Consider the following 27,796-nt stretch of genomic DNA (forward strand, 5'->3'; position numbering starts at 1 on the left):
TCACTCTCTCACTCCCTGGCAGTCGTCGTGCTAAAACATCTTAGAGCTCGTGGGTCCAAAAGCACTCAAACACGGCGATCTAGTTTCTAGTTTCTAAAACTAACAAATGTTACAGGAATGATACGGTTCCGAAAACATATTTGTAAAATATTGTGAAAAGGAGCCAGTTTTGGGTTATATTGGGTGTATTTGTTTCGGGGTCTATGACACACAAGCAGCACAGCCACCGTCACGCGTGACACATACCCGAAGCTGGACGTATATTTGCCAGGGTCTGTAGCATTAGCGTCTCTCAGGAAGCGTTGCTGGGATACCCTTATGCGTGTGCCTTCACGAGTCACCATGACTACCGGGTAGTTCATCTGCAACGTCCACGTGTCCATCACTTCCTTCACGTTGATATTTTTCCCCTCCAGGTTTGATTGCTGTATAAAGAGGGACACCTCGGTATAACGTATGTTTCGACTCCTTTGTTCTCAAAATGATAAATGGTCACTTCTGGATTATCTGTTATCAATAGTATCCTATTTAACATTTCGATATTAAAAGTATCCTATTCAATATATTATTCAATATTCCATATCAATATTTTATTGTTAGCATAGTTTTGCCATAGAAAGAATAATCTATGCAACAGAATTTACACCACATTAAAAAAGATATGAAATCGACGGACACTTAAGTCAAAGAAAAGCTGTAAATATCAAAATTGCAAACAGGTTACAACAATTACAGACCATGCAGAATTGCGCACGATTTTCAGTTTAGACATACACATAGAGTAAGTAACACAAAAGTAAATCTTCAACTCAGTCCCCAGTTCGAGACGCCCCGTTTTTAAAAATGTCTGTACGGAGCGGACAACATCCTAAATTAATCTGAGTCACATAAACAGTAAGTGAATGGGTTGGGTTCTACGGTACTTTTAGAAATATTCCAGCAATATCACGACGGGGGGCACAAGAATGTGGCTTCACGCGTTGGACTACGCTGGAAATAGAACCTCTCAAGGAGCGAACGCGTCAACCACTCGGCCACCCTCACATGAACAGTGATGAGCAGAAGGTATCTCAGTCAGCTAGCGCTGGGATAGAACAAGCAGCCACACACGCATGCACGTCGCCATATGACCTCACCTCACCTCACCTCACCTCACCTCACCTCACCTCACCTCACCTCACCTCACCTCACCTCACCTCACCTCACCTCACCTCACCTCACCTCACCTCACCTAGGTAGGTTGATGATGTCGGTGAATATCAAATACCGTAGTTTATTGACCGTTTCCTTGGACGTATCACCCATGAGATAAACATGTTAGGGTTGTTCTAAAATTTGTTGTTCTTTGTGAAAAATGTCGGAAACAAATATGTTCAGTTTAAATATTGTTGTCTATGAAATAAACAACACTTGAGACTGACCTCAGTCAGGGAGGACCACAGATCGTCATGGAATGCTGCAGCATAGGCCCTGCTCTTAAGGTATCTCTGAAACAGACGCGGAATTAATTGATTTAGTGTGAGATAGAGAGGAAGTTAGGAAGGACAGAAGAAGAGGCTGATATATTTAACTTAGGCTGATATGAGTGAGACATGACAAAGGGTGAGAGACAGAGAGAGAAGAGGGAAGAAAGACGGAGGAGAGAAAAGGGAAGAGATAGAGACGGGAGAGAGGGACACAGGGAGGTGAGGGGAAAGGCCATGAGGGAGAAGGGGAGAGTGAGAGAGAATACTTACGGAGAGGCCGCGGCGGAACGTCTCCTCTCCCAGGAAAAACCGCATCATCCGGATAATGGAGGCCCCCTGTAACACAGTCCTTATATATAATGGGCACATGTAGCATATGTCTTTAATAGATTTGAGAACACTAAGTAAACCTTGTCTCTGTGTTATTCGTTACACTCCTCTACTGAGTCTAACAAACCCTAGTAGGAGGTCGCCTCAGGCAACCTTTGACGCTGACCAGTTAGCAAACAATTTACAAAATCGCGAAAGTGCACATTTTGCACACAACCTTTGAATATTTACTTCGAAAAAGGTTCATATCAGAACGATTCTCATTCCTCCGGGTGATCACAGGCAAAGTGTAGCGCAAAATGGGTTGCGCAGCAGAACGAAACTGACCAGTCTTCGTATATGCGAGCGAAGCGAGCAAAGGTTGGCAACAAACTTCCCTCGCTTCGGTCCGAAAAATATTTTTCATGTCAAAATAAAATATCGCCACCATCTAATATAGACACATATTTACTCACAGGGTTGTGCTCTCAGATTTCCAACCTTATACTTAACAATTACTCACGTGAAATATATTTTAATCAACGTTTTAAGCGCCGCTGGTGCTCTCACAGAGCGTTCTTCGCCTCCATTACCCCTGCCAGCTTCCGGTTCAGCGGAATGAAGGAACAGGTTAGGTAACTCCGAAAACACTTGTCGGGTCGCATGTCCTCCGCAAAGTTCGCAGATGACAGTCGTCGTGCATATTAACCATGAATGAGGAGCAAAGGAACTGCATTGCTGTTGCTGAGGCAGGCCACAATCTCCTTATAACAGGACAATGCGGGACAGGAAAGACATTTACTTTGAGGTATGGATGTTTTGTTTTTAAATTTCAAGTCATCAAGTGGATTTGTCGTGAGGTGTCACGGTTTTCGTTTACAGTGAAAACGATCTTTTGCTTTGTAATAGAACTGTTTTGTATTGATAAGAATTGATCAAGAAATGAAAAGAATAGCTTTTCGTCAAATCGGTACTTAGATCACATGGAACACTTTTTCTTAACAAGAAAAGAAATAAGTTTAATTTTACTTCATATTACGTACCAGCTGACGGCATCTGTCCCAGCGTATGGCCACATTTTACTGTGTTTGTATTTCCCTCAAAAATAACTACTTGCGGAATTACCTCCCTTGCATTCATCCACTCGCTACGTCAGGAGTGAGCCTTTTTAGAATAACTGTTACTAAAATTCTAACAATAAACACAACATATCAGATAAATAATCTGGAACAGTTTAATGAGAAATTTGGGCCATATGATGTGTCCTCTTAATTTCTGCTTATTCTTGTTCCTTCATTCCGCTGAACCGGAAGCTGGCAGGGGTAATGGAGGCGAAGAACGCTCTGTGAGAGCACCAGCGGCGCTTAAAACGTTGATTAAAATATATTTCACGTGAGTAATTGTTAAGTATGAGGTTGGAAATCTGAGAGCACAACCCTGTGAGTAAATGTGTGTCTATATTAGATGGTGGCGATATTTTATTTTGACATGAAAAATATTTTTCGGACCGAAGCGAGGGAAGTTTGTTGCCAACCTTTGCTCGCTTCGCTCGCATATACGAAGACTGGTCAGTTTCGTTCTGCTGCGCAACCCATTTTGCGCTACACTTTGCCTGTGGGGTGATGCACACGGAGCACTCTACAACACTGTCAACAGTGAGTAAACAGTCGCTGAGAATAGCGTTTTTTGTCAATAGTTAAGGATGTCAGTTAGCGGAAATATTGGCTGATTATAATCATGTCACCAGAAAGTCCTAAGCGTATATACTGCAGGTCAAATACTTGTGTTTTAGACGGTTTTCTGTCGATTATTGAGGGATCAGTGTGAGTGACTGGGGAATTTTGAAGGTCCCGCCAAACCCTAAACAAGAACTGCTGTCTGATTGGTTAAACCCGTTCGGTCGTCTCGCGTTTGTTTGGTCGGTCACAGGTCACTCAAAGGTTACTTGACGCGACCTCCTACTGGGGTTTGTTAGACTCATTAGATGAGTGTAACGAATAATACTGAGGCTAAGGTTACTTAGACTGAGATTAGACTTGACTATATCCTTCTTGGATACGAATGGAGTTATGACATACAATATCGACCGTGCATGCTTTTGTAAAATATAAAACGTCAGTTCACTTAGGGGTGGTATATTTATCAGTATGTATTTGTAAGCTGGACTCATGACATTGCACCCCTGTGAGCCGAGGATGATCCTACCTTAGCATATGAGATCCTGTCAAATATCTCATTAATCTCGTCTGGGTGGGCAACAGGAACGTAGACGGGATGAGAGGAGATGAGGCTGTCGAAGTCGAAGACGTCTTGGAGATCGGAAACCACGAACTGCTCAAACTGTAGAACACAATACGTGACATATGTGTACATACGATATTGTACCCATCGTATGGTAAAGCACCAGGCATGGCATTTACGGGTCTTGCAGATATTGTACCCCCCGTGCTATCCAACACATGGCTTGGCATGTACAGGTCTTGGAGATATTGAACTCAACTCATTGTTAAAAACAAGACATGACACGTGTACCTCTTGGAGATATTGTACCCCACGCACTGTTAAACAAAGACATGACATATGTACCTCTTGGAGATATTATACCCCAAGCACTGTGAAACACAAAACATGACATATGTTCCTCTTGGGGATATTGTTCCCCTCTTAATGTAAACACAAGACGTGACTGATACAGGTTCTGTAGATTAAAGTAAGTATATTTCATGATGTCATAACATACCATCTTCCAGTCTGGATGAACGAAATCCACTCCCATATATTCCACAAAGCTGGCGAAGCCCTCGTTTAACCAGAGGTCATCCCACCAAGATGGCGTCACAAGATCTCCAAACCACTGAAGATAAAGAGTATGTGTTTACCCACATCGTCCTAAATGTACCCTCCACATTAAATGTATGTGTGTGTGTTTTGTTCAATGCCGCACTCGCAATATTCGAAGGTGACGTTCAGGACCGGACAATCGAATGGGGTAGATCATTGACATGAGACTCCATAGAAGATTCAACCAATGTGATCTCTTTGACCCACACCGTGTGTTGCTATACCCCGGGTGAACAGCTCAACATGATATCATGTTTCAACATAATCATACTCGACGCATAAACAATGCAACAAAATAAGGCCCCAACTTCTAAGTGTTTTCAAAGATATAACTGCGTATGTAACAGTTCAGAAAACTGTTCACACAACACACCATGACAGACACCAGTTTACACAACACACATGTGCAAACAACTGTTAACTCACCTGGACAGACACCAGTTCAGACACCCGCACTGACAGCTGTCCACAAAACACCTGGACAGACACTTGTTTACAGAACACACCTGTACAAACAACTGTTTACTCACCTTGGCATACAACTGTCCACACAGCACACCTGTACAGACACCTAGTTGTTGACACAGCACATCTGTACCAACAACTGTTAACTCACTTGTGACACCACTTCAGTCATCAGCACAGACAACTGTTCACACAACATGCCGGTACAGACACTTGTTGACACAATGCGCCTATGCAGACATCTGATCACACAACACACATGTACAGACACCTGATCACACAACACACCTGTACAGACACCTGATCACACAGCGCACCTGTACAGACACCTGATCACACAACCCACCTGGTGCGCTAATTCGTGAGACACTACTACGGCGACTCTCTGCTTGTTGCCCTCTGAAGACACCCCGGGTTCAAACAACATGGCCGTTTCCCTGTATGTTATCAGGCCCCAGTTCTCCATGGCACCAGCAGCAAAGTCAGGAATGGCGATCATATCTGAAAGGAATATCGGGCAAGTGGCATAGAAAATGTCAAACATATTGTCCATAAGGTATAGCAAAAATTCTGATATGGTAAATATCTACTTCCGACCTTCTGACCAGAAGTGACACGTGTGAAGTACCTTAAATACTTCTCAACCCGTACTCACTCGTTCCACTACACCTGAACGCGCGCGACAAGGCTGAAATTCACTCACTGTGATACCGGCACAGGCAACTGTTCTCACTCACTCACTCACTCATCCAACCTCCCGCTCAATCTCGCATCCACCACCTCACTAACTCACCTTGTTTCGGGAGAGGAAAACGGATATCGAAATACTCCTCAAAGTACGTCAAGACTTTCACCCCCACACCAAGGGCGTAGCGAGTCTGGTCCACTGACTCCGGTCTGGACCACGCCCTGTACTGCAAGAACAACAAAGCATACCACTGAACGCCCCTGCTAATACCTGGCCATGTTCTCGGCACACCCAGACACTCTCTTGGGTGGGCTTCATACACTGCAAGTGAGTCTGACACGAACCCAGACAGGGCCTCTTGGGTGGGCTTCGTACGCTGCTTCGGTCACGAACCAAGACAGGAGGTTGCATTCAGGGAAAAACATACAAGGAAGCGTCGTAAAAATGTCTGTTTTGTTTCCACACGTAATAAAGGAGACACTGCACGGACAGGTGGGAGTGGAGTATCCGTGAATTAATCTTGTGATAATTATAGAGTCCGGCATCAGCCCGAACTTATACAGTTACACACCACACCTGCGCAATACAAATCTCATGAGGTACACAGTGTCTCTTTACAATCATAACCTACACTGCGTCTGTCTCATAAAATACACAGTATCTGTTTTATAACCTACACAAAACTTGTCTTATAACCTACTCTGAGTCAGTATCTGTCTTATAGCCTACTCTGAGTCAGTACCTGTCTTATAACCTACTCTGAGTCAGCACCTGTCTTATAGCCTACACTGTATCTGTCTTATAACCTACACAGTGTCTGTGTTATAACATACACATTCTCTGTCTTATAACCTACACAGTGTCTGTCTTATAACCTACACAGTATCTGCCTTATAACATGCACAGTGTCCATCTTATAACCCACACAGTGTCTTTTACAACCCACACAGTTTCTGTCTTATAACCTACCAAGCGTCCGTTTTACAACCTACACAGTGTCTGTCTTATAACATACACACTATCTGCCTCATAACGTACACAGGGTCCATCTCAAACCAACACAGGGCCAGTCATATTACGTAATCTGCTCTTTCATTAACTCACCAGTATGTTGTTAGTTGTGGTCTGATTGGTATATTCAAAGTTGCACACGACAAAAGCAACCAGGTATGTTGGCATCTTCGGGGTAGTTTGGTACACATCAGCCACCCAGTTGTCTCCCCTGAAAAAATGCAACAGTAGTTTATAACAATGAATAGCGGGGTCGTCTCAAAGGCTGACACCTGAGCATATTCATCCTTTGATTGGACGTGGTGAACTTTGCCGTCACAGCTACCTGTCTGTTAGTCTGAACAGATCCCTGAAAGGCTAAATCAGAATGCATTAGAATACATGAACCTGCACAACCACGCACCAAAATGCATCGGCATGCAGCAACATGCAGCAACATGCAGCAACATACAACAATATACAGTAACATCCAGCATCATACATCACCATACAGCAACACAGAGCAGCATAGAGTAGGATTCAGTAACATAGAGCAAAATGATGCAACATTCAGCAGCATACAGCAACATGTTGCAACATACAGTAACATACAGCAACATACAAACACATGCAGCAACTTACAGCAACATACAGCAACATGCAGCGCTATACAACACTATATAGCAACTTACAGCAACATACAGCAACATGCAGTGCTATACAACACTATATAGCAACTTGCAGCATCATACAGCAACATGCAGCGCTATACAACACTATATAGCAACTTACAGCAACATACAGCAACATGCAGCGCTATACAACACTATATAGCAACTTGCAGCATCATACAGCAACATGCAGCGCTATACAACACTATATAGCAACTTGCAGCATCATACAGCAACATGCAGCGCTATACAGCACTATATAGCAACTTGCAGCATCATACAGCAACATGCAGCGCTATACAACACTATATAGCAACTTGCAGCATCATACAGCAACATGCAGCGCTATGAAGCACTACATAGCAACTTGCAGCAACATACAGCAACATGCAGCGCTATACAGCACTATATAGCAACTTGCAGCATCATACAGCAACATGCAGCGCTATAAAGCACTTCATAGCAACTTACAGCAACATACAGCAACATGCAGCGCTATACAGCACTATATAGCAACTTGCAGCATCATACAGCAACATGCAACGCTATACGACACTATATAGCAACTTGCAGCATCATACAGCAACATGCAACTCTATACAACACTATATAGCAACTTGCAGCATCATACAGCAACATCCAGCGCTATACAACACTATATAGCAACTTGCAGCATCATACAGCAACATGCAGCGCTATTCAGCACTATATAGCAACTTGCAGCATCATACAGCAACATGCAGTGCTATACAACACTATATAGCAACTTGCAGCATCATACAGCAACATGCAGCGCTATACAACACTATATAGCAACTTGCAGCATCATACAGCAACATGCAGCGCTATACAACACTATATAGCAACTTGCAGCATCATACAGCAACATGCAGCGCTATGAAGCACTACATAGCAACTTGCAGCAACATACAGCAACATGCAGCGCTATACAGCACTATATAGCAACTTACAGCATCATACAGCAACATGCAGCACTATAAAGCACTATATAGCAACTTGCAGCATCATACAGCAACATGCAGCGCTATACAACACTATATAGCAACTTGCAGCATCATACAGCAACATGCAGCGCTATACAACACTATATAGCAACTTGCAGCAACATACAGCAACATGCAGCGCTATAAAGCACTATATAGCAACTTGCAGCAACATGCAGCAACATGCAGCGCTATAAAGCACTATATAGCAACTTGCAGCAAAATACAGCAACATGCAGTCATATTCAACAACATAGAGTAAGATACAGCAACATGCAGCAATAGACAGCACCATACTGACACATTCAGCAACATGCAGCACAGCACAGCACTATACAGCAAAATACAGCAACATACTGTAACATGCAGCAACACGCAGCACCATACAGCTCCATACAGACACATTATGCAACACGCAGCACCATACAGCAACACTTAGCACCATGCAGAAACATTCATCAACATGCAGCAACATACAGTAACATGCAGTACCATTCAGCAACATGCAGAAACATGCAGCAATATATAGTAACACGCAGCAACATACAGCAACATGCACCAACATACAGCAATATACAGCGTTGCGTAATATACCATGAGCTTTGTATGACCGTGACGTATGACGGTATGACTGACAGTAGAAGTTGAGTCACTGTGGTGTACCTGTCTTGGGAGTCGATGATCGGCATATTGGACAGAGACTTCAGATGACTCTTCCGCACAAGGGTGATGTTGAAGTTAGACTTGATGGCGGGCTCGTCAAAACAGGGAAATGCCTTTCGGGCGTCAGTAGGCTGGAACTGAGTCGCCGCTATGTAGCTGATTAAATAAGAGATTAGGTGACGTTACAGCATTAAGTGACGCGAAAAGGGGTTAACGTCGCGTTTGTGACGTGCATGCACGCGTGTGTGCATTGGTCGGATTACAGCGTAGCATGGCTACAGAAAATAGGACGCATGTAAAAGTAGTTACCCACTCCGGTCGACCCGTCATCTTTCAGCACCTTAATTTCATGCGACAAGCAAAGGAACAACAAATACCACCATTTAACGTCTTTTGTTATGACGTGGTTGAGTATGGAACACCCATCCCTAACTTGTTCTAGAAGATACTAGCCTCTAAGCGATATCACCGATTCTACATACTGACTCCGAACCCATTGTTCCTTGCTTCATTCCTTGAAATCCGAGTGTCAGGCAGGGAAACAACAAGTATCATGGTTCAACGTCTCATGGTTTAATGCCGTCGGGGTTCGAACCACCAATACCAGGAGACAACGGAAGATAGCGGTATTTCTATTAGCTTAGTGCATTAATGTACACATCACGTAATTGAAACAATAGGAAACACTGAAAACAGGAACAACTCTCTGAGACACTTTCCTAATCAACAAGAGATTCTGATAGTCAAATTCATATTGTAGTATTGGATCGTGGTACCCACTATGTTGGACTGGTTCCAAACGTGAACAACGCTATCCGTTTGAAGATACAAACACTTACACTGTATCATTATTCTGTTCATATTGGGACAGATAGAGCCCGTGCAGGTCATCTTTCAGGGGTCCAGTATAATTCATCTTTACATAGTACAGCCCATCCTTCACAAGGACCCCATTTAGATGGATCACCATGAATTGTCGGTCCTTGTCCCACTCCCAGTTGACGATAGAGGGCGCTGCGGCTGTTCCAGGTTCCGCGCCAAATTCCAGACTTCCGGGTGTGATCTGGAGTTTGTTGGTATGCAGAGTGACGTTGCGGGTGGGTGTGTCGCATCGAAGCTGGATTCTTGTATACCCGTTGAAGGTAAAGTTCGCGGCCGGCCCTTCGTACATGTTTGGCTGTATCTCTATATCGTAATACACGGGGTACAACGCCAGGGGGAGCCTCACATCTATCACCCGTGGTTTAGTCGTCGGGGACGGCGTCGTCATTCCCGTGGTGTCTGATGGACACGCGGTGCCTGAAAATGAACAATACAGCATAAATGAAACATGTCTAAAGATCAGTTCATAACTTGTAATCTACTGAATGGATGCTTCTTTCTTTGTTTTCTAGTTTTATTTTGGTTTTGGTATGTCCTTTTAGGGGTGGATAATGGTTTATGCCGGACATATTTCGCCTGACAGCGGTCCTAACATACTTGAATTTTTGACGAACCAAGCATGAACCAATGAACAGCGATCAACGTCCACGTCCGATGACATCACGTGAACGAAGTCAGACCGCCCTTACAGGCAGATCAGGTCGCTACTATCGAATGAACGAGTGAGTTTAGTTTAGTTTTACACCGATTTAGGGTGGTGGTAGTGGTGTTTATTACTCGCCCGTTGAAGATACTGCAGTGTAATATTTTCACTTCAGTATTACACTAGTGTAATTAGGAGATAAACATCATGTGTTGGCCAATTTCCGGGTGTTATTGAGTATTTGAAGCATGGGAATGCATTTGGAATCGACATTGTAAACTAAAAAATAAACCAAAGGGGTTTTACTGTCTGCACTCGTTTACATCGAGTAGGGGTACAGCAGTGATGTGTCATCAGCTGGCCGTTTCAGCTGGTTCCCATGGTAGCATCTGGAGTTGCTCATTTGTGACGTCATTCTAACTTTACGTCACAAAATGACTTGAATGACGTCACCACTGTTGATGACACAACAAAACAATTGTTTACGTGTCAATACGCAGTGACTAGTCTTGCAGTTTCCGGGAATCTAATACCATTTGATCATGTTTTTCAACCAATCAGATTACAGAACACAGTGACTTTTGGTTTACAATACCGCTTGACGTATGACGTCAAAATGGTTCAAAGTTGTGACGTCACAATGCTAGTGTTGATGTCGCGATTTTACTAGACCTTGCTTGACTTGAAAGCTGAGAGTCCTCACACTGTAGGCAATTTCGCCGCAGTTTCTGTCAATTTATGTTGGCGAGTAATAAACAGAATACTAAACTCGCTTCCGTGAAATATCATTTTTATCAAACTCGTTAAAGATTTAGCATCAAACTCGCTTTCGTTCGTCTGATACCAAATCATTAACTCGTTTAACAAAAATGGTATTACACGGAAGCGAGTTTAGTAGTCTCTATATCTCCGTCGATGTCGGGTACATTTTCAGCAGCAGTTACTGGGTTTCGGGCGAAGCAAACTGGAATTTACGTCCGATGTCTCTTGCACATTATGCACACACTTACCTCCCTTGCAACAAGCGCAGACTAAGCAAAACCGAGTCAGCGAGTGAGAGAGTTTGGTTCTGCAACACTTTTTACTAGCAATATCACAGCGGGGAACACCAGTATTATGACTTCATACATTGAAACAACAAAACAAAAACAAGGAAAGGTGGATATTTCCTGGATGGTATAACTAAAACCAACTTACCCGACATCGAGACTCCCCCCCACCTCCTCCCCCTCCCCTCAACACACACACACACACCAACAGCACAATCGCCGTAGCACTAACCCTACTCTCACTACAAACAGTCCGCCCATCACCCCCCCCCCCCCCCAACCCCCATTGTGGGTGGGCAAGGCAGCAGGGACAATAGTGTGTTTCCGGGACTGTGAAGCGGCTTACAATCATTCCTGCCCTGTAGGAGATGCGAGGGGCTCTGGCAGATCTCTTCACGATGAGATTGACCTACGCCACCTGTCTCAATTTATAACTGATTTCATTGTGTAAGAGGTCAACCAGAAAGAATTGACCAAGAACACCCCCACGGACAAACCGTGATAGCTAACACGTGAATAACCATCCGTACCTTCACCTCAACGCCTATCAGCTTCGCTCTCGAGGGATCGTTTCAAGGAAAGAATATGCTAATTCTTTGATATTTTCTGTTAAAGAAACTAAATGGACTGTATGCTTAAAATCTACTATTCCAGCGATGAACTACAATATGGACAAACTGAAATTAGCTTCATATATTTCATTCAATAATAATTATTATGATAAAAATTAATAGGAAATGGTTCAGAACTGGCGCTAACAGTCCCCAAGTAGGGGCGTGGTTTCCTATACAAGTATCAAGTTAATTGTGACTGGACAGACCGGAGGATTAATTATCTGATCTTTCGTTTCCTCTCTGAGATTCAAGTCAATTAACACATCTTTGATCTTTTAAAGGGATCAGAATTAGGCTGTTGTGTGTCAGTTATGCCGTGCGGGTAAACAGGTATTTTCATCAGATTTCAATTAAGGCAGAACTGTGCCTTCATCCTTACCCCACAAAATACGCGAATGCAACACCAGAGCCAGGGTGAAAGCTGTGTCTACTCACCTGTATAACAAGCCTTTCTTAATCTGTCCATTCCCTCACCCAAAGTGCCCCCCGCCCTCTCCAGTCCCTTTCCCTACTCCATCCCCCTGTCCCCTACCCCAGCACACCACACACAGAACCCCCAAACCCCATCCATCCCACTCCTAAAGCTGAACACACGGGCTCGAATCTCCACGTGGGTACAATTTTTGAAGCCCAACTCCTACGTGTCCTCTGACGTGGTCTTGCTAAAATATTGCTAATAGGTTTGTAAAACCATACTCACTCACTCACTCACTCACTCACTCACTCACTCACTCACTCACTCACTCACTCACTCACTCACTCACTCACTCACTCACTCACTCACTCACTCACTCACTCACTCACTCACTCACTCACTCACTCACTCCAAACACTGCCCTCCAAACACTGCCCTCCAAACACTGCCCTCCAAACACTTCCCTCATATTCTTGAAAAAATAGACCGTGAAATAATTGCGACTCCAGATAGCATCGATGGAAACTCACTAGACAATACTGTCGTCGTCATGATTTAGACGCAATTTATTGGGACATCAAATCCTTTAAGGATGTAAAGGTCGACCTCCTTAACATGTCAGTATCGTGTGTGCCGTATACACAAGCACAGCTTCAATATACATATTCAGTATTATCATGTGTGACAACATAAGCAAATCTCGGGAGGTACAAGCACCACTAACAATTGTACGCCGTGTTTAAAGAGCTGTCTAAACCACGCACCCTGTTCATGCGTTCCCACTACACGTAATGTATACAGCGAGGTGACAGTAACTAGGGCCATTGTTTGCATGTATGTATGTATGTATATAATATCAACTCAATCTACAAACACACACAAACGTACGATCAACATAATGAGGTGTACGGCCAAACGAAAGTAGACTAAAGTTGTTTGTCTTTGGTGGGCTATTCCGATGGCGTTGTATTATATTCAAAGCTAACACTGAGGACGCGGTTTTGTCAGTAACGATGTATGGTATAACCTGTTATAACATAAGTGTTATAACAACCTTATACAAGCTAATAATGGGAAAATTAATTGGATTTCCAAGTTGAAATACTCATTGTATAGACTTGGATTTGGCTACATATGGGAGTCACAAACAATAATTAGTAAAAAGTCCTTTATTGCAGAAGTTATGGCAAGATCAAAATGTTGTTTCAACAGGGCTAGCACTCCTCTCATTTCAACAGTTCTAACACTAGAAATTATACTTTCTTTAAAGATACCTTTGGGAGGGAGTTATAACTTGAATGATTAACAATCGCAAATTTCTGCGTTGCCACGACGCAATTTCGCAGTAGTTCCCGTGGACTCAAAATAGAAACGAGCAGACGTGTTAACCTCCTGTGCAATGTGTAATGAAGGCGACATCGAAGATGAATGTCATTTTTGGATGGTTTGTGCTCGGTGTTCTCACTGTGTGAGAGATACATACCTACTAAATTTATATCATACCCCTGCGTGATAAATTGAACATGCTGCCGTTAGACAGCTGGTCATGCATATCTATTATAGCAACTATCTCAGAATAACCTGCTGATTAATTATCATTTTTCCTCTTTCATATTAATATCTCTATATATGATGTATGTATATTACTATATACATTATATGTTGACTGACCATATGTATGAACATCGGACGGTGGCCTACATTCTTCATAAATAAAAAAGATTAACGACTTATATATGTTCCGTGTGGTTCAACGGAAGGCCTCTCCATACCAAACCAGGGCGTTAATAGTAGGGCTGTGTATGGGCAAGTGAACTGTGTTGTCATATGTTGAACTTGAGATGCCCTTACTGCGACACTTATTGAGATATCCTTGGAACTTACGCGTTTGACAGTGAGTGTCACAAATTGTGCATGACAATCTTATTTACTACATTAAAAGTCCATAATTAAACATATATGTTAGGATTCTAATTACCAGCAATCACAAAATGAGGTACGTCAACTCAAGTAAAAAAAGGTTTATTGTACAAAGGGCCCCCGACTCATATATAAGAGAGTATAAGCAATTCATTTCTTTTAACTAATGCATATTTTATTTATAGTGAAAAGTTTAATATTTGAGATTCGTTCTTAGCAGTTAAACTATATACGAAAGCTTGCGATGGCGGCATCTTTATCAAATGATCTTTAATATATTTCTTTCGAAGTTCACTGTGAATTTCATTCTATATTTCTATATTGCATAACTCACAAATTCGTTTCGATTTTGCAATGGACACATCGTAGGTCCTAACACCATGATCAAGCAAGTGTCATGTTAGCATCTTCACCTAAAAGTCGATCGCTCTCACTGTAGCCAAGTTGTTTCATATAATAGATGGTCTCTGACTGAAGCGCTGTCTAGCTATGTGATGAAATAAAATACTCAGAACTCTTCTCTGCGCGACTAGAAATTCTTTTGAATATTAATTAAATTCATCAAGATTTTAGATATTTTACAGTCAACTATCGGTGATTTCTGTGACCATCTCAAAAGGTGCCTAACGTATCATGTGACACCGAGGATGTCACGTATGTGGTGAACCCTTTGTGGCCTACACACTGAATGCTGGGAAGGGGAAGAGCACGGGTCCCCTTCTGACCTCTTATGGTACGTACAGCTTTTCTGGTGGGCCGACATATGCCGTAAATGAGCGAAACTTCCCGAGGGAACGGACGGGAATGCATTGCTCCTTTGACAACAGTGTGACTTGTCACAACGGGGCCGTCTTTGGCGGGGAGGAGAATACATTTAATTTAATATGTGTCACAACGTCTCTTTGGAAAAATACCAAACTTGAATCTGTCATAAATGGGTGGTTCCATCATTTCCTAATTCACCAATCAACCATCAGGGAATCTATATTCAAGAGCAATCAACTATCAGGGAATCTATATTCACCAGCAATCAACTATCAGGGAATCTATATTCACCAGCAATAGACTATCGGTGAATCTATGGTGACCAGTAATCGACCATCACCGAATCTATATTCACCAGTAATCGACTATCACGGAATCTATATTTACCATTAATCAACTATCAGGGAATCTATATTCACCATTAATCAACTATCAGGGAATCTATATTTACCAGTAATCAACCATCAGTGAATCTATATTCACCAGTAATCAGATATCAGGGAGTCTATATTTAGCAGTAATCAGTGAATCAATATTCCTATTTTTCTACACCAACTTACCTTCGCTCGATGGATATTATCCGTTATCTCTCTACATGTACTCTTTTTAAAATGTCAGTCCGCCTGCAGTCTACAATCTTTCTCCCCTGTGGGTATTCTGATATCAAGTATATCGGCACGACTGGGGAAACTTTTTAAATGTTATCGACGACAAGTGATAATATTTTATGCATGCAAACACAGTGAGCTGTTTTAGCTTTCACTTTAATATGGACTCCGGGAAGGGACATTGTTGCATTGTCGCATTGTCGAGGTTTGTGAGTGTGGTTAATTCTAAACCGTAATCAGCAATAATGGTTTGATGCCTCTCAGAACGACAGGACCAGGCAGACCAGTAAAGGCCTCCTCCGGGAAGGATGACGCCACGAAAAGGTTGTACACATTAAACCCAAGTGAGAAATGAGCTCGTGACGAGCGAACGCTTTACCCACTGAACTACCCCACAGTCCCTAAGGCTGGGAACAGGGCACCAAATTAAACTCGGAATCTATGTAAGTGAAGTGTGGGACTTTGGTCACCCTTTGACCTCATTCCTTAAAACATAGAACTGTCCTTGGAAGGAAAGGGGAAAAAAACAGGTTCACTATATTCGCTGAATTTTAATTTAAACATTGGTATGTATAGAGAATCTCACCCAAATGTCAGCTGATATCATTTGCATCAACACGAGTTGACACAGGTACAAATAAACGAGGTTTGATATCGTAAATGTTTTATCGATTAAATTTAGATGTGGATTGCTAAGATTAAAGTACAATGAAGGTAGATGGCAAACTATATCTGTAAACGGTACGCAACTGTTCATTATGCAGTCTAGGAGTGGAAGATGAGTATACATTTGTATTTGTTTGTAATCTTTATGATGCTCTTAGAGCAAGATATATACCGCCTGTATATTGTCAACAACCTGATTATCATAAATTAAAATCCCTATTAAATACTAATAATGAAACACATCTAAGAAAAGTATGTACATAATTATACCATGCATACCAACTGAGAGAATCAAAAATACGTGCCAATTCATCAAGATAAATGTTTGTTTGTATGATTCCTCCATATATATTGCATCATTGTAACTGTGTCTTGTTAGCTCAGACCTCCTTATTGTATATAGGCTTAAATGTATGTCAATTTGTATATATGTTGTATACGGGCCTGCCTACAGACAATAAAATGACTTGACTTGACATGATATCAGCTAGTAGACACGAGGGCGAGATTCTACATGTATTTATTATAAAAAGTCACTGTTCATTAGCTTTCAGTGAAAAACGTACATCTGTGAACACTGTACTACCCTTAGAGTTGCAGAGCAGCGATGTCATAGCATTGTGACGTCATCAAGTTCATGACGTCATATCATTGTACAAAATTTACCATCAAAACGGTATCTCGAAGGACAAATCGTTTGACTCCACACAAGCAAGACCTGCAGTAGAACACAGTTTTCGATGATAAATCTCCGAAATGTCATTACCACTAATAAACTTAAAATACACAAATAAACACACGCCTATTAAGACAGAAAAATAATTCCAACAGTCTAAATGCAGGTAGATGCTCCCATTCTTCACCAGGGTTTCGCTCTCCACTAACGGCTGTCTCCAATCTGGGACAAGTGTATGTTGTATTTATAGTCGGATACAGAATCAGGGTAATGTTTAAACCAACACCACCAGCGTCAACACTGTCTGACAATGCCGGTCGATAGTGCGTGCATCTGTTTCAGTGCCAAAAGTTCTTTCACTGCGCAGTACGGCAGCCATGGAGTTTCTCCAGCTAACTGTCAGACTGGTGTCCGCTTTAGCATCGATGGATGTTCGCTCTGTGAAGTGTACAGCTTACTTCATTAATTAGCTTATAAACCTCAAAAACAAAGAATAACTTCTTTAAGTGGGATTTAAAAAACCGGGATGAACAATATCTAATATAATTTATGAATGGCAACCCTGGTTGGGAACGGTACAAGAAGATTATCGAAGCGCACTCACGAAATAAAAGAGTTGCATCCTGAAAGCTTGTTCACTACCCCGTAAGTTGAGTTCAAGACTTGTGTGCGTGTGTGCGACCCAAAGGTTGAACTTACGGGACTACCCCGTAAATTGAGTTCAAGACTTGTGTGCGTGTGTGCGACCCAAAGGTTGAACTTACGGGACTACCCCGTAAGTTGAGTTCAAGACTTGTGTGCGTGTGTGCGTAACTTGGTTGCTTAGACTAGCGCTTGGACTGAAACAAAAACTAATTTCCCGAACCTGCGGAAATCTTGACTCGCTTCATTTAGGACTTTGCCACATTCTAGTTGTATACGGATGGTTGTAAATACTGGAGTCAGAACCAGACATTCCAGTGATCGACATCATGAGCATCGATCGCGCAAACGGAATACGGTGACACGTGTCAACTAAGTCAGAGATCCTTAACGTCCGATCCCGTTAATCACCACTGACGACAAGCATGCGTTGCCGTTGCTGAAGACCAATTCTAACCCGGATCTTCGTGAGTGATTCATTGGCGAAGTCTCCTGTAAGCGCGTGTGTACACGGGGGTTTCAGAATAATTGAGTAACTGTTTATGACGTCATCTGACACGCCCAAAGCACACACATCTGCACAGTGCGCTTGTGTTGCCTGAGTAGGATGTTAGGTAACGTATGGCACATAGAGGATCAACTACATGTCCTTGGCCACGATTTATGTCCAGCAAACAAAGGTTCGGGCTTTAGACAACATATGTCCTGACATGTCCTACATCGCTGAGACGTCACATCCACTTCGTGTGAAATAGCTATTTATGTGAACATACGTAACCTAGTCTGCCGACTGGTCTGGGCTTCAGCTCGTCATGTGAGCAAGATCAGTTCCCCAAAAGCCTTAATGCTTAAAGGCCGGTCATTTTCGGTGTCCTTGACAGTCCGAAATGCTGCTAAAGGCGCACACACTCACTCACTCAAACAAGTGTGTTTTTTACCACTTCACTAAGAATATATTCTGAATATCACCTATTTCTCCACTCGGAAATATAATTGATAATGGACTTCAAATAAAACTCATAACCAAGATCACACCGAAGGTCTGGGTTTGATGCCCCATACAGATGCAGGGGGCGAGGTCCCGTATACAATGATAAAGCGGTTACACACTGTCTTACTCAAAATGAGCACCTCTTTAACACCACACCCCTCCCCACCTCGCCCTTCACACTCACACTTACTCCCGACTCACCATCCACCACCACCTGAATATACAGGGAGACGAGAGAGTTCGTTTTAATACTGACCCGATGGATTAAAAACTCGAGGTGTGCATTTTATCAGAAAGGTTGTGCTTAAGCCAAATGTTACTTCCTAATGGCCAATTAGGTTCACTCAATTGGTCAGTGATGTTTTACATGTGTCGAAACATTCGACATACACGCGTAGAAGACATCAAAAACCACTTACTTACTCCACACACACGCGCACGATGTTGCGAACTCAGCTGCAAATTGACATTGCACAGTGAGGTGATGTGAGGTCACTCTAACTAAACATACCAATAAAAGCTAAACATGACAAATAATGCCACTAAAAGAAGTCCATAAAAGCTCAACACTCACAGCTATTCGTGACCTTTAACATATGACCTGCCCCGCCCACCCGTGGTCTGAAAATGTGGGCAAACTTCTTTGTTCAGCGAGGCGACATTTTGAACGCTGTGTTGACCTTTCGTCAGTGAATGTTCACGAGTGTTTCATATACCACACATTTCTTAGTCGTCTGATATTACACATGAAAAACGCACGTTCATAGCAGAAGGTTGAAATAAGTGAAAAAATATTGATGAGAAAAACTATGTGAAATATATGAGCTGTGTGCAAGGACAGCCGCACTGAATTCACGCACTATATGCATTCTCGTGTATTTTACATGTGCGCGTTTTAGTGAAATAAATAACGCCAGGATATCCCCTATGTAACTGAGTGAGTGAGTGAGTGAGTGAGTGAGTGAGTGAGTGAGTGAGTGAGTAGGGGTTTACGTCACTTTTACTAATATTCCAGCAGCATCACCGCGGGAGACTGCAGAATTGCTTCAAACATTGTACCCATGTGGGGAATCGAGATCGGGGGGAGCGCTTTACCCCGATGCAATTTGCGAGGAGGGGATTATCGACGGTTTATAGCAATAACCTATTAAATACAAACATCGGTCTGCACGTGGTTGCTGGCACATCACAATGGTTCGTGTCTTAGATTAACATCCCTTGCGGACATCCCCCGACATCACGTTTTCTCGAAGTTTCTCGAATAAGTAGTATAACTCGACATCATTTTATAGCTGCCCCATACGAACAATAGACAGGTCCACAAAACCAAATCACTGCTTAAATCGAACGACGAATAACCCGAGTTACGAATAAACTGACATTACCTGATGTCCGATTTTGTGGCAGGACAGTGTAAAAGGCATAGTCAGGAGACCTCGAAGACTTCGAGATAGCAAGGCTGAGCACACAGAGGCTGAAGCAGACCGTCATGTTTGAAAACCACGGTGTTAATGAACCTTCGTGAGTTGAGGGACTTTATAGGCATATGGGTGTAGATGTCCTGCCATGTTGCGTTATAACGTGTTTATCGACGTTAAATGCACATTGCATGCACATTTTGACAGGGTTTGCTACAGACATGTCTTTAATGTCGACATTGAAATCTCGGAGATTCGGGACATCGTTTTAACTGTCTCGTTTCTCGACAGTACTTCCTTCAGTATTTGCAATTCATGGTGCATGAACGACGAGAGAAGAACTTCCTCAGACGTTGACCTTCTTCTCAAGTCCAGAGTGAGTGAGCGAGTAACGCTTTAGCAACGTTCTTCCGTTATAACGGCTGGGGACATAAGAAACTATCATTCACACATTGTATTCATGAAAAGAATCGAACCCGGACTTAAGCGAAACGACCGAACACGTTATGTACTGGGTTACCCTGTGTCATAACGGTGTCGTGCACAGCCTACTGCTGCGTGAATTCAGCAGGCACTGTTAAACCACTGACAATTGTCGGGGCGGACCGAACCCTCGAGCATTGCATCCTGGGATGACCAGGGGAGCTATCAGGACTGTGCTCTTACACGATATGGCCAACAGAGTGTGCTGAACCGGATATCTGTTCAATGGGTTATTCGTCATGCCGTTTTCAACCTCTCTGTAACAGAAACCTAGTTAGGTTTGTGGGTTTTCGTTTTGAGTTTTGCACCAAAGATGTCTAAACAAACATGTGTTTCTCCTGCCCTGGTATAACATCAAGCAGCAGCTGACCTCTGTCGTTCATGCGTGTGACGTTGCTGCAAGAAACGCCGTTCCCAACTACAGTTTACGTCTTTGAGGCAGATTTCTTTTTTTTTTTCTTTTTTTTTGCACACGTCATTCCATTCGTGTGTCAAATTTACATGGGAACGAAACTGCAGTCACGTGACCGCGGGCCCGTCTCCTCTGATGTTGAGGCCAGGGAGGGTCACGTAGTGCAACATAATTCACTCTATTCTCACAGATTTTGAAACTAGTAAATATAATAAACGAATACACGTCTTCTTTACTGTCGACGAAGTTTGATACAAAATGTCGGGGAAACAGGGGGGAGTTTTTAACCAATGAGTGCGTTTGATCTTGAATGTGGTCTTGAAAGAACAGGCTTTTCTATGAATTCATTCATTACTCATTTGTCGAGACTAGTATTGAGGGCGTTGAAATATCGTTATTCTATCTGCATAAATACATGTCTAATGCTCAATGTTTGGTAGCTGTCGGGTAGTGCAGGTGTTTAACATACACTGTCAGGACAAACGTTTGTTGTGTGTTTTCAGTTTTTTCACGAGGTAGGGGAACACACAGACGCGAAGTTATGGCGTGCGTCTGTTACACCCGTATGAACAACAGCGACAGACTCTTCTATGGATATACAATTTCTTTGTTATTGAAGTGTAAGACGTGCCATTAACAATAAACAAGTTGCATATTCACCTCGTTGTCCATTACAAATCTAAACGCCACTCAAGGAAGTAACACCTTTGTGACATATGACATTAGAGACATACGTTTGGCTACAGTACTTTGCTTTCTCATTCTAATGCGACATATATCATTTGGTTTTGTTAACCCAGATCCACTGGCTGCCTGATTGACTGTCGATTGACCGATTGACTGATTCTTTGATTAACTGGGTGATTGCTTGATTGATTGTCTGAGTGTGTTATATGTCTATTAACGGGAGAGTAACTTGACTAGGATAAAAAGATTTGTTTTACACTGTGCGGTTTTAATAATCTTCAGCCTTATACTACAATAGAAATTATCCATCGTACGTTTACAATAGTGTACTGTTAAACAGGACCACCGTCAGTGTCCGTCGGGCCACTCCGAGATGCAGTGGAGTCTCCGCACAACGTCATTGTAACAATGTTGACCTACCCAACGAGCTTGTTTGTCAGGTGAAGCCTACCATACTGCAGTGTCTGAGACGGGCTGTGCGGTCTCATGTTGACAAGGTCATATTTTTTTCTCGTTTTAAAACCATCAGTTGAAATGTCATCGATGTTTGTAGCCCACCCTGACAGAGGTGGTTTACTTACCCCAACTGAATCTCCCTAGCATCGTTTCGTGTGGAAGCTGAGGTCCCACACTTGTGGAATTAAGATATTATTGTATCATATATATTTATTTCAAATTCTTCACTCACAGAAGAGAAGGTTGACCCAAGGGAACGAAACATGGTATCCACAATAAAGTTGTGAAAAAGTTGTGAAAAAATTGACCTGCAAAGTAGGAGTCAAGTAATCACCAACTACCTACTTTCTAGATTAAAGCCAAATAGCAATATCACACCAATACCATGACGGTGGTCACCAAAATTAAGATTCCAACATGTGGGGAACTGAACCAGTTCCTTTAGTGTGACGGAGCTTTAACCACAGGGCTACCTCCTCTATAAGGGCGGGAAGCAGTGGATTTACTGCAGAATGGCTGTCAAACAGCTCAGCTTTCCTCGGGATGTTGGAGATCAGTTTTATTACACTTTTCTCTGCCCTTTCTTCAAATACCATCGGAAAACTTAAATCCCAAACCATTATGTTCAAAATCCAAATGTGTTAAAATTTAACGATTTTTAAAACTGTAAACAAATAATTGCTTTGAAAAAGTAATACTTTTGTGCTACCATCATAAATACTGTACAATGCTCCATAAAAACTACCTCTCCATCTTTTGTATATTTTAAGTGTGTATTGGTACTACGCACAGCGAGTATTCCCGGCTATAAAGCGTTCGTAAAGTTACGATCTTGCGTAACCCTATAGTTTACCACAGACTTACGAATGTCGTAGCGATACGAAGTCTTTGTGGATCGGGAGCCAGCTCTGTTGTGTCAATATCTGGTCTATTAAATGTGCTTCTCGAAGTCCTTTAACAAACAGAGCAGATTAGCCGTTTATTCATGGCACTCCATGTTGGGCGGGCATACGATATTCACACCGGATATTCACACCGGACAGAGTTTCTTATGTCACACACGTACTATACAACAACGTGAACAATATGCTAAGGAAATGCAGGAACGACCTGAAGAGAGTTGTACTATCTGTCACACACGCGCTGATATGCACAAGACACTGTGATCCGACAGTTACACGCTCGTCAAAACCAGAAGACAGACGATCACGGTGACCTTGGAACTTCCACTGCGTCAGTGTTTGTCGGATGGTCGTACTCTCCATTGACTGTACTTGTAAAGCCCCGGTCTGAATTAACAAAGACTTTTTGTATTAACCCGTCTTTTTGTATTAACCAACGAAAAGACGGGGAAACAAGCGGTATTTTGTGGGCTTTTATGTAAACAAGGTAGACGTCAAGACGGGCACCCGTTCGTGGACCGAGAGCTGCAGTAGTGAAATATAGGCTTGGGGGCATCTGACAAATGATCTGTACAATTCGTGCAGACAGGGAACCCCCGGAGCATTCGACGTACCACATTTTCTTCACGTACACCGGGGTGGTGGGTTACCTAGGAATGAAAGCGTTCGCTCGTCACGCCGAAGAGCCATGTTCGAATCCCCACTAGGGTACAATGTGAGAATCTAATTCCTGGTGTATCCGGCCGTGAAATATTGGTAAAGGCGGCATAAAAATAAACTCACTCAAATGAACGGCTCCAGACACTACCTGATCTCCCACTTGTGGGATTAGACTCTTTAACCCATTTGTGGTGCTCGCAGGAGGTAAAGTAGAATCTTTGCGAGTCCATCTACAGCATCATGACAACCACCCATCTACAACACCATGACAACCAACCATCTACAGCATCATGACAACCACCCATCTACAACACCATGACAACCACCCATCTACACAGCATCATGACAACCACCCATCTACAGCATCATGACAACCACCCATCTACAGCATCATGACAACCACCCATCTACAACACCATGACAACCACCCATCTACAGCATCATGACAACCACCCATCTACAACACCATGACAACCACCCATCTACAGCATCACGACAACCACCCATCTACAGCATCATGACAACCACCCATCTACAGCATCATGACAACCACCCATCTACAACACCATGACAACCACCCATCTACAGCATCATGACAACCACCCATCTACAACACCATGACAACCACCCATCTACAGCATCATGACAACCACCCATCTACAACACCATGACAACCACCCATCTACAGCATCATGACAACCACCCATCTACAACACCATGACAACCACCCATCTACAACACCATGACAACCACCCATCTACAGCATCATGACAACCACCCATCTACAACACCATGACAACCACCCATCTACAACACCATGACAACCACCCATCTACAACATCATGACAACCACCCATCTACAACACCATGACAACAACCAACCATCTACAGCATCATGACAACCACCCATCTACAACACCATGACAACCAACCATCTATAACATCATGACAACCACCCATCTACAACACCATGACAACCAACCATCTACAACATCATGACAACCACCCATCTACAGCATCATGACAACCACCCATCTACAACACCATGACAACCAACCATCTATAACATCATGACAACCACCCATCTACAACACCATGACAACCAACCATCTACAACATCATGACAACCACCCATCTACAACACCATGGCAACAACCAACCATCTACAATATCATGAAAACCAACTATCTATAGCATCATGACAACAACCAACCATCTACAATATCATGACAACCAACCATCTACAGCATCATGACAACCACCCATCTACAACACCATGACAACAACCACCCATCTACAGCATCATGACAACCACCCATCTATAGCATCATGACAACAACCAACCATCTACAATATCATGACAACCAACCATCTACAGCATCATGACAACCACCCATCTACAACACCATGACAACAACCAACCATCTACAACATCATGTCAACCAACCATCTATAGCATCATGACAACCAACATGCCACCCCTAGGATGTGCCAGTGGGTTTGTCACCTCAAAGACCCACCTTGGAGTGCGTGAGCTAAATTTTCGCCACTTTTAGCAACATTCCAGCAAACATATCACGGCGGGGGGCACCAGGAATCGCCTCCACACACTGTACCCATGTGGGGAATCGAACCGGGGCCTTCCATGAAATGAGAAAACGCTTTAATCACTAGCCTTTCCCGCCACCCCTACTCCACCTCAGGAGAACAATACGTGGAGACAAGGATTATGCCCACAACGACATACAACTGGAATACTGCTACACAATAACATACTCACGCTCCCAGTGACCATTACATGGCCCCCGTAGTACCTCGTCTGTACTCCACACCCAGTTAAATATAATTCAAATGGATTCATTTCAGAAATCACGTACGGAAAGTCTTGGAAGTCTAGGCAATCCCAGAACCAGAATCCCTGGAATTAACCATTGCCGTCGTGGGCTCTGTTTGAAAAATCTATCTAAATTTCAGAAAGCTATACATGGATACATGCAAATTTCTACTATATAGCTGTGTAATCTTTGATATCTGTAATGAGATACCTGATTTTTTAAGCCTGTTTTTATAGATGTCTGTTATAATAGATAACTTTTCTTAGATTGCATTTATCTTAGACGTCTATTGTTAGATGTATGTCATCTTATACGTATTTTTAGACGTGTGTCATTTTAGATATCTACTTTTAGAGGCCTGTTAATTCAGATATCTATATCAGTAGTTTTAAATATCTACTGTTCCATTAAATAACTCCACGAGAGGATCTAACTGTTTGTATACTCCAGCCTAGGAGATGGTAAACTAAACCGCTACATAGTTTCCATGACAACATAGAAGAACCCAGTTTTAACCCAGTCTACACTGAAAAGTAAACACATTTCTCTCGAAATGACGTTATAACTTGCATAACTTGCAATTACCTCTTAACCGTTGGAACCTGGACACTGATTGTTATATCCTTACATACACATTGGCAAGTTTACCGCAGGAACGCAATAACGGCCTCACTGCTAATTAATAGTATTTGCGTTGGGTCAGTTCCTTTCAGCTCAGTACATACATATATATAACTCTTTCAAATACCTCCCCATGACGTGAGGGTGTTACACGTGGACGATGTAAACAAACCTGGCACTTAAACAGCTGTATGGATGTTAACTGCGTGCCCGTGGCTGATGTGGGTTATTACGATGGGTAACCTCGAGTACTGAGAAGCCGATCAAAGCTGGTTATATTAATTGTTTAGAGATTCTGGCTACTGCTGAGTGGATGCAACGAGCCGTGAATCTAAACAGCTCGTTAGACTAGCCGTGTTTGAGGTTAATATCCGTTTCGGTAATGTTTGTACGTGAATCGGAGCCATGTGTGCGATGTTGGTGCCGTGAAATTTCAATTTCTTAATGGCATATGAAACTAGGTCTACAGTTGAAACAACATTATAATGAAATGTTACGACATGCCGTAAATCGAAACTATGTACTAGTTTCCTAAATGAAGTATTACACTTCTGTGAATGTTACGTCAAGTTTATCGCCGTAATGCAGTGGCGTCTTCCGTGTCTGCATGATCCTGTTGTATATGGTACCACGTAAGGCCCATGTAGTGGCCTCTACAGCTGGTAGTAATATGGCGGCGGTAAGGGGAAAGGTGGTATAGTGTCATCGTCAACATGGTTGTCAAAATGCTGTGACGTGCATGCACGTGTGTGTGACTGCTCGCTCTTGTGTGAGGCTGCTTGCACGCGCGTGACTGCTTGCTCTGGGGCTGGCTAAAACGATAACCGTCGACTGGAGAAATTATTTATGAGTATCACTTTGAAAATAGTATTATCGACGTTTGACATCGACGTACATAAACGGCCGTGACAGAGTAAAGTTTTAATTTACCTACACAGTATAAAAACATTTTGAATCACTGGCCGCTTCAAAGCAACACGCGCATGCTGTGAACTATATTCATTTCTTTCAGACACGTTTTGGCATATTTGCTCAATGTTATTTCTCCGATAATTATAGATAATAGATCGATATTCAGTTAACGATTATTGATCTCTGTGACCTATATAGGTAGCCAGCGCTAGCTTGTACTACAACGGATTTGCCCGACTGCGAGTTTTCTGAGTCTCCATGTCTGTTTAACTTACTGGATCTCGGTTACCCGGGAAGATCCGGGTTAGAATATTGGCCTTTAGTAACCCATGCTTGTCGTAACAGGCGACTAACGGGGTCGGGTGGTCAGCCTCGCTGACTCGATTCCGAGTTGCGCAGATCGATGCTTATGCTGTTAGTCACTGGACTGTCTGATCCACAC

General features: G+C 42.7%; 1 protein-coding gene across 2 annotated transcripts in view; it reads right to left on the reverse strand.

Annotated features, from left to right (window-relative positions):
* The window catches only part of LOC137260170 (aminopeptidase N-like), a 49,380-nt gene that overhangs the window by 17,713 nt on the left and 3,871 nt on the right, over positions 1-27,796 (reverse strand). Inside the window, exons 1-11 of one of the 2 annotated variants that reach the window (XM_067797865.1) lie at positions 20,354-20,436; positions 9,937-10,396; positions 9,098-9,253; positions 6,874-6,991; positions 5,875-5,995; positions 5,428-5,582; positions 4,516-4,629; positions 3,981-4,115; positions 1,737-1,802; positions 1,422-1,487; positions 247-425 (exon numbers count right to left, since the gene is read on the reverse strand). In XM_067797865.1, the coding sequence (XP_067653966.1) occupies positions 247-425; positions 1,422-1,487; positions 1,737-1,802; positions 3,981-4,115; positions 4,516-4,629; positions 5,428-5,582; positions 5,875-5,995; positions 6,874-6,991; positions 9,098-9,253; positions 9,937-10,367 (1,541 nt within the window). In that variant the 5' untranslated portion in view covers positions 10,368-10,396; positions 20,354-20,436. Of the gene's footprint in view, positions 1-246; positions 426-1,421; positions 1,488-1,736; positions 1,803-3,980; positions 4,116-4,515; positions 4,630-5,427; positions 5,583-5,874; positions 5,996-6,873; positions 6,992-9,097; positions 9,254-9,936; positions 10,397-20,353; positions 20,437-27,796 lie in introns of those variants that run through there. The other variant, XM_067797864.1, reaches the window with a different exon arrangement.

This window comes from Haliotis asinina, chromosome 13 (assembly GCF_037392515.1).
Source record: "Haliotis asinina isolate JCU_RB_2024 chromosome 13, JCU_Hal_asi_v2, whole genome shotgun sequence".
Classification (NCBI taxonomy): domain Eukaryota; kingdom Metazoa; phylum Mollusca; class Gastropoda; order Lepetellida; family Haliotidae; genus Haliotis; species Haliotis asinina.